This window comes from Mustela lutreola, chromosome 9, assembly GCF_030435805.1.
Source record: "Mustela lutreola isolate mMusLut2 chromosome 9, mMusLut2.pri, whole genome shotgun sequence".
NCBI lineage: Eukaryota > Metazoa > Chordata > Mammalia > Carnivora > Mustelidae > Mustela > Mustela lutreola.
The window spans coordinates 57,593,432-57,602,212 of record NC_081298.1 but is presented as its reverse complement, the minus strand read 5'-3'; the positions used below and the strand labels follow the sequence as shown (position 1 = coordinate 57,602,212).

The window sequence follows — 8,781 nt, the reverse complement described above, 5'->3', positions numbered from 1 at the left end:
AAGCAAAAACCTCCTGTAAAGGGAGTGGTCACTATTTTGTTTGACTTTCAGCTAAGGAATATGAACAACTAGATACATAGTTACATCAGAGGCAATTTAGAGTTACAGACTGACCCCTCCCTTGTCATTCTACAGAGAGGAAAGCAAAACTCAGAATTCAGATTAAAACCAGAGTCTTGCACCCTACAGCAGATCACAGAGTATCAGGGGCATACGGGTAAATGCTTTCCACTTACAAAGGCTTATTCAACCTAGTTAATAAAATTTCCTAAATATTTTCAATTGCATTTACTCTCTTTAAGGACCTCAGTTGTCTGATGATAACAAAAAGAGAAAGAAATTCTAATTACTTCACTAAACCTCACAAATCTTGTAAAATTAAGTTTATGAATTGATTCTTAAATTCTCTTAAACATTTGTAAGCTTAGTAAAATTAACTAAACTTTCAACCTAAAATTCTGAGTCTCCATATTAAAATCCTCAATAATACATTGACTTCTAATTACAAGCTCATCTGTTGGATATTCCAATATGTTAACGTTGCTCCTATATAAAAAGTACTTATTAAATGTGCCAAGATTACTCTGAAAACTAGCAATGCTGTACTTGGCTTTAGTGTGCTACATTTCTATAATAAAGAAACAGAAACAAAGCTCTCTGCGAAAGGAACCACTATGGCATGCCATGTCAGTGGGCGTTGCTTCCCCAAGCAAATTGGGGTCACCTCCTCAGCTAGCATATGTTGCTCTTCAGCCAGAGATCTGGGGCAGAGAGTGACACCTGGAGCTATTGACCCACAGAGAGACTTTGATGTACTCCAGATCGGCCCCACTGAAATCTTTTGATGACCATTGTGTGGAAAGGGAACCCTAATGTGAGTTTATTTCTGCCCCACCTGCTCTGTGACTCGTGCCAGCTCTAGAGCTATCTAGATCAGATGTGGATTTCACCAACCTATCCACAGCCTGCTTCGATGTTGATCTGTAGACAGCCAGCCTAAGTGCTGATTCCATTTTGACCTTCTCTTACTGCTCAAACTTGACAAGGGCCTGTTAGCTTACCGGTCTTCTGACCTGATGTCTTCCTGTCACTCAGGCCTCAGGCCATCTCTAACAAGCCCATCAAAACCCATCTGGTCTAGCACATTTCCCAATGTGCTTTCCTCTGAAATATGTTCGTGTCTTTACCATCCTGTTATCCTGAAACGAAGCTATTGAAAATGATGCTGGCTCCCCCTCTTTTGAGTTCTTGCACCTAATTAATATTAATAAGCATAGTAATGAATGCCCATGACACCTCTCCTTTTTCAGAGAATATTTTTCTTGATAGGAATGACTGTTTTGAGCTTTAACACAAGCATTCTTTTCTCTTAAGCATCTGTTAAGATGTCCCTGGATGAAATGAAAGATCTCCAGCTGGTGGGAAAATACATACAACCAGAAACCAGGGAAGTGAATGGAGTCCTTATGACCAAGATAATGAGTGATAATTGGGACAAAATCTGGAATTTCCAAGCAAAACCTGATGATCTTCTCATTGCATCCTATGCAAAGTCAGGTAGGTTTGGGAAACTGGTGGTGGGGAAGTCAGCTGTAGAGGACTAGGGATGCTTGGAGGGGCCACCCTATTTTAAAAATGCAGGTTTTCCCCAGGGCTTGCCCCCAGGAGAAATGAAACCAGACTTGCTTCTGAGCACCAATCCCCGAGGATCCAAGGTCCTCCTGTTTACTTGGGTAGAATCTCAGATCCTGAAGGACCGAATTAATTACATGATTAGTTTAAAACAGAGTCTAAGAAATTATACAGAAGTTCTCACAGTCATCTTGCCAACCCAGCCACTCCTTGTTCCCATCAGCTAAGCAATCTGGGAAGTGACCACATTCCTTGCCCGTAAGAAGCATCTCTTAGTGGGGTGACACCAACATGAGAAGGAAGGCTTTTACCCCAATATGAAATGTTCTAATAGCTTTGGGTCCAACACCCTTGCAAGTGCAGTGGGAAGGATCTGGGAATGGGGAGGTGACACTTCACCAGGATCTTATAAAATGAAGAGGAGGCTATGACAAAAGCGAGGGACTACAAAGGCAAGGGATTGCGAGGCTTGTGCAGGACATAGGAACATTGGTTCCTTCTCTGGAGGAACAGAAAACCTCCCTCTTAACCAGGGAGGCCAATAGAATGACAGTCCCCCTGCACTGCCTGTATTTGTAACATCAAGGCATGCAAGCAAGTGAGGTGATGAACTTGAAGCTGTAACCAGTTTGAGAAGATCTCTCAGTGGCCATTTAACTTCACAAGAGGAACTCTCAGTATACATAACCAGAAAGATTTCAGAAAAGAGTTCATTCACCATAGTTCTTCAAAACCTCCTCAGACTGTTTCTGTTCTCTGTGGCTGGAAGTCCCTCCTTAGCCTCACTCTGTTCTCATGACTCACATTACTTAAAACTAGGGCAGGGGCTTCCTGTCAGGAGGGCTTTATTCCTCAAGAATCTCTGTTTCTGTCTGGTTTGCACTGGACACTTCTGCCCAGAACTGAACTTGAATTTGCATTATACCTCAGAGCCGGCGCTTTTTTTCAGCTCACCCTTGAAATTATGCAGTCAATCCCAAGGCCCTCTGGACAGTCCCCACATCTCCAGTCATTCCCTCACCTCCCCGACTACCTCTTACCCTCTGTGAGCCCACTTATACTTTCCATTCTGGAAATGTGACTGTCTTTATCCTGGTTCCTGAGACGCCCCCCCCCCAATGTCCGCACTGCCCAATCCCCCACCCCAGAAGCATGGAATGTCCTGGCTTCTCAATGCAGATGAACATTCCAGTCATGCTTTGACTCTTCACTCCAAAGCTACCATCTGAACTGAGCCTCACTGACCCTTTTCGCAGCAAGTTGGCCTCCTCCTCCAAACTCCTGCAACCCTTTGCACATCCTTTTTGGCTCTTACTGTATACTGTTCATCTTCTAGTTATCTGTGTATTTATCTGTGTATCTGTGTAATCGTATGTATAAGTGAGCAGCAGGTTTGGCTAAGAGTCAGAGAGATACAAAATGGTTTCGGTGGAAAAAGGACAATGGATATCGGTGGGCAGTGAGCACAGTCTAGCTCTTTGCTGACCTCTATGCCTAGTTGCACTCCTCTTCTGTGTCCATTAGGATTCAATTTGGCTACAAGTGTCAGAAAACCCAGAAGGAAAAGCAATCTGGAGATTAGTAGTCAGGGCTGAAATGGTGTCTGTATTGATCATCCAAGACCCTGGGTCTTTCTAACTTTCTACACACATTCCAAAAAGCAGCAAGAAGGTAGGAAGGGGGGAATAAGGTCATGTTCCTTCCCTTGGGGTGGGGGGGGGACTTCCAAAAATGGCATGGCCACATCATGCAAGAAAGACTGGAAAGTATTACCTTTGAGGCAAGTAGCTGCATGCCCAGCTAAAAATTAAGGATCTATTAATTTGAGAAGGAAGGGAAGAATGGATATAAGCTAGGCAAGAGGTAGTCTCTGTCCTAACTTATCTCTTCCAAAAAGATCATAAACTTGTTAGGACACGGACAGGAGTTAATTCATCTTTGTATCTCCCTACATTCATTTGATTCGAGGCTCACTCATTCAGACTACATTTACTAGGTGCAAAGCCCTATGCAAGGCATTAGGAATTAAAGAGGAGGTGATAAGTGAGGTGATTTCACTTAACATTCAGCCTATGTGAATTTCACTGAATACATAAATAATCAAGGAAATGAATTAAATTGTTCAGTGAGTGGATGAAATTGACAATAACTGATGCTCTAGGCACAACCTGGACACAAGAAATTGTGGACATGATCCAAAATGATGGAGATGTGCAGAAGTGCCAGAGGGCCAACACCTTTGACCGTCATCCTTTCATTGAGTGGACTCTACCTCCGCCCCTCAACTCAGGTAAGCTCGCCCAAATAAAACCCATGAGGCTGTAACGAAGACCCACAACCACTGTGCTAGGTCAATTTGCAACTGAAAAGAGAATTGTTTCTACAATCAGCCTTCTGAAAAATATTTCCAAAGGACACTGGGAAAGCGGTAAAGGTCTATATACTCACTTCAACTTGGAAATAAGACTTTTAAATCTCTCTTCTAAAATGAATGATTGGGTAGCACGAGACAGCAGATTCCCTACTGATGATGGGGAATTCCAGAGTGATGATGAATGTGTAACACAGAGAAGGCAGGGTGAGCACTCCTAGCATCCAGTGATTATGAACCATATTCCTCAAATGTCCATCAACAGATGAATGAATAAAGAAGATGTGGTGTGTGTGTGTGTAAATACATATACACACACACACACACACACACACACACACACACACACACAATGGAATACTATGCAGCCATCAAAAGAAATGAAATCTTGCCATTTGCAATGATGTGGATAGAACTAGAGGCTATTATGCTGAGCGAAATAAGTCAATCAGAGAAAGACAACTATCATATGATCTCCCTGCTATGAGGAAGTTGAGAGGCAGGGCAGGGGGATTATGGGGGTGGGGAGGGGAAAAATGAAATGGGATGGGATCAGGAGGGAGACAAACCATAAGAGACTCTTAATCTCACGAAACAAACTGAGGGTTGCTAGGCGATGGCTGGGTTAAGGACATTGGAGGGTATGTGCTATGGTGAGTGCTGTGAAATGTGTAAGCCTGATGATTCACAGACCTGTACCCCTGAAGCAAATAATACATTATATTTTAATAAATAATTTAAAAAAAGAAGAACCACATTCCTCTGTCATTGTGCTCCCTTCCCATAGAGGATTGTCTTCAAATATATTTGATCTATAACCTGTCTACCACAGAATCGAACTAAATTATATATAATATCATTATCATCAATAATTATCATTCACACCAAAGATACTAAGAAACATAAAATGCAGCACCCTTAAAGAACTTGAAGTCAATTAAGAATAGAGTACATGTTTTTATAAAGTAAATAGTAGCAAACAGTAGTTTTTGTAATAGGAGACAACCTCGTGGTGAAGTCCAAGACTTTGGAATGAAACAATTCAGCTTCAAATATTTTATCTGGGTAGCATTGAGCACATTATTAACTGTCAAACCTCAAGTTTTATTCATTTGTAAGTAACACCTATTGAAAACCCATTATTGATTGAGTCATCTATTTCTAGCACATTTAGTTGAAAAAAAATATCTTTTTCCCATTGAATAACTTTGGCTCCTTTTCTAAAATCAATGAATTACATATGTACAGGTATATTCTGGACTTTCTATTCTGTTCCTTTCCATTGTGTGTCTATCTTTATGTCAACACCACACCTTTGGATTACTGTAGGTTTGTAAGTTTTGAAATCAGATAGTATAAGCGCTTCAATTTTTTTTTTCTTTTTCAAGTTTGTTTTATCTATTTTAGGATCTTTGTAAACTCTAGGTCAGGCTGTAAGTTTCCACAGTGGGGAAAAAAATCTTCTGCTATTTGGCTGGGATTGCACTGAATCTATTGATCTATTTGGGGAGGACTTTTAACCTAACAAAATCAGGTTTTCTGATCTCTGAATGTGATTTATCTCTTCAACTACTTGGGCCTTGTTTAGTTTCCCTCACCAGTGATTTATATCTTCCATTACTTACGTCTGGCACAGTGTCAATTAAAATTAACTATAAATATTTTTATTTTATACTATTATAAATCATATTTTTGTATTTTAATTTTTAATTATTTGTGGCTGGTATACTGAAATATGATTGATACTTGTATGACCTTGTGCCCTGTAGCCTAGCTTATTGATTCTAGTAACATTTTTTTACATTCTCTTGGGTTTTCTACATGAACCATCATATATTCTGTGAATAAAGAAAATTTTACTTCTTCCTTTCTAGTCTGGATATTTGTTATTTCTTTTTCTTGCTTTATTGTACCTCCTGGGACCTCCAATGCAATGTTGAACAGAAATCATGAGAGCAGATATCCTTGTCTTGTTCCTGGTCCTAAGGGAAAAGTATTCAGCATCAAATATGATGCTAGCTGCAGTTTTGTTTTTGTTTTCTTTTTTTGTTTTGCTTCATTTTGTTTTGTTTTGCTTTGCTTTGCTTTGCTTTGCTTTTGGTAGATGCTCATATCCTTCTATTCCTTATTTTGTCAGAGTTTTTAATCATAAATTAATGTTGAATTTTGTCAATGTTATTTGAGCTGGGGATTTAATCCATTCATTTTCAGTCATTTTCTGTTTATGGCTATATATTTTTCTCTAACTGCTATTTTAAATGTTCTTGGTTTTGATATGTAGTGTTTTCCTAAAATTTCATTTTACCACATTTTTCAGAATTTCTGTAATTTTACACCAGAGATATTTAGTGAATGTTTTTAATTTCCAAATGGAATTTTTTAAATTTTATTTTACTTATTTATTTGTCAGAGGGAGAGAGCACAACCAGGGGGAGCAGTAGGCAGAGGGAGAAGCAGGCTCCCTGCTGAGCAAGGAGCCTACTGTGGGGCTCAATCTCAGGACCCTAGGAGCAACACCTGAGCCAAAAGCAGACGTTTAACTGACTGAGCCACGCAGGCATCTTTTTTTTTTTTTTTGACTTTATGTTTAACTTCTAGTTTTATTTTACTTATGATCAAAGAGTATTGTTTGTATATTCCACGTTTTTTGAAAACTCTTATTTATGCCGTATTATCAACTTTTATGAATTTTTCATGTGCACTTGAATATATTCTCTATTATCTAAAGAATATATTCTCTATTATCTAAAAGATCTAACACATTCTTTATTTTATTTAAATCTTTTATCTTTTTTCTTTTTGTCCACTTATATTATCCTAAAAATTAATTTTTAGTGTGTTTCTATTTCTCCTTATATCTACTGTGGTTTCTGTTCTATAAAAGTAGTTATTCTGTTATTTGGCATGTACATATTCATGATTTTTATATTTTATTGAAATAATGGAGTCTTTAGCAATATAAAGTTTCTTCTTTATCTAATATAATACTTTGGGATCTGAATCCTACTTTGTCTGATAGCATCATGATCTATACTTTTTTATAGTTTCCAATTTCATTTTATATCACTATCCACCACCTTACTTTTACTCCTTCTATGTTTTAGGTGTGTCTTCTATGCTGCATATGGTTGGGATTTCCCTTATGAGCCAATTTGCACAATTTTTTAAAATTCATTTAAGTCATCTCTATACACAATGTGGAGCTCAAACTCACAAACCTGAGATCAAGAGTCACATGCTCTTCCTACTAAGCCATCCAGGTGCCCCTTGAGCGATTTTAATAGTTATCTTAATCCCACTCACATTTATTGATATGATTGTTATGTTTGGTTACAATTATATTGTATCGAAACCAAACTAACATGAGTTTACTCCTTAGTGATTCACAGATAGAAATTACACCAGGTGGAGTTGCCACACAAAGAAAACTTTATTTGCAGCAAATAAGGAGATCTTGGGGAATAATTTCCAAAGCTATGACTCTTGCAACAAGAGTAAATGGGTTTATTTTATTTAGGGTTAGGATGAATATTTAGAAAGAGAGTTTTGTCATTTATATAAAGTGGGAGGCATGGGGGAAAAGGGGACCCCTCCTACACTGTTGGTGGGAATGTAAGCTGGTACAACCACTCTGGAAAACAGTATGGAGGGTCCCAAAAAAGTTAAAAATAGAGCTACCCTACAACCCAGCAATTGCACTACTGGATATTTACCCTAAAGATACAAATGTAGTGATCTGAAGGGGCAAGTGCACCAAAATGTTTATAGCAGCAATGTCCACAATAGTCAAACTATGGAAAGAGCCTAGATGTCCATCAACAGACGAATGTATAAAAAAAGAAGTGGGGGATATATATAATGGAATACTATGCAGCCATCACAAAACCCAAACAAACAAACAAAAATCTTGCCATTTGCAATGATGTGGATGGAACTAGAGGATATTACACTAGGCAAAATAAGTCAATCGGAGAAAGACAATTATCATATGATCTCTCAGATATGAGGAATTTGAGAGGCTGGGTGGGGGGTTGTGAGGGGAAGGGAGGTAAAAAGGAAACAGGATGGGACCGGGGAGGGAGACAAACCATAAGAGATTCTTAATCTCAGGAAACAAACAGAGGGATGCTGGAGGGGAGGTGGGGTGGAAGGGATGGGATAGCAGTGTGATGGAAATTGGGAGAGTATGTGTTATGGTGAGGAAAAAAAGGGGGGATAGGTGTTGGGTCACACATGTGCCTTAAGGAAGCATGCTTATACATACATTGCATATTATGTTAATGTAGCCTGTGCTTCTCCTTGGATGAGGTTTTAATATTATGATAAATTAAAATTAACTGTTGGTCAACCTATGAGTCACTGCATGATCCACCTGCACAAATGTGAGTTGGGGTTTAGCTCACACTGGTCAGGGTGGTTTGGGACAGCTGGAGCTCACCAACAGGATAACCATTACTGCTTGAGGGGTAGTTTTGTTTTCCATCACAGGATGCTATGCTCACCTAGGTCTTTTGTATGAGTCAAGAGATAAGCTGAAAAGAAGAGTTTAAAGAAAAATGTGGGACAGTTTGGTGGGTACAAGTGAACATGGTCACGTCCTTGAGTTTGGCTGGTGAAAATATTATCATGTGCAATAAGTAATATTTACTGTGTTTCTTTCCCTATTTAGCATTTCCCTTTTGTTTATCTTTTCTAACAAAAAAAAAGTGTGGGTGTTTTGGGTTTTCTTAAGTTTTTTAATTTCAATATAGTTCACATACGGTGTTATTAGTTTCAGG

General features: G+C 38.9%; 1 protein-coding gene across 1 annotated transcript in view; it reads left to right on the top strand.

Annotated features, from left to right (window-relative positions):
- Positions 1-1,385: 1,385 nt before the first annotated feature.
- SULT1C3 (sulfotransferase family 1C member 3) overlaps positions 1,386-8,781 on the top strand; it is a 29,672-nt gene continuing 22,276 nt past the window's right edge. Inside the window, exons 1-2 of the mRNA XM_059133201.1 lie at positions 1,386-1,557; positions 3,794-3,922. Of these exons, the coding sequence (XP_058989184.1) occupies positions 1,386-1,557; positions 3,794-3,922 (301 nt within the window). The remainder of the gene's footprint in view (positions 1,558-3,793; positions 3,923-8,781) is intronic.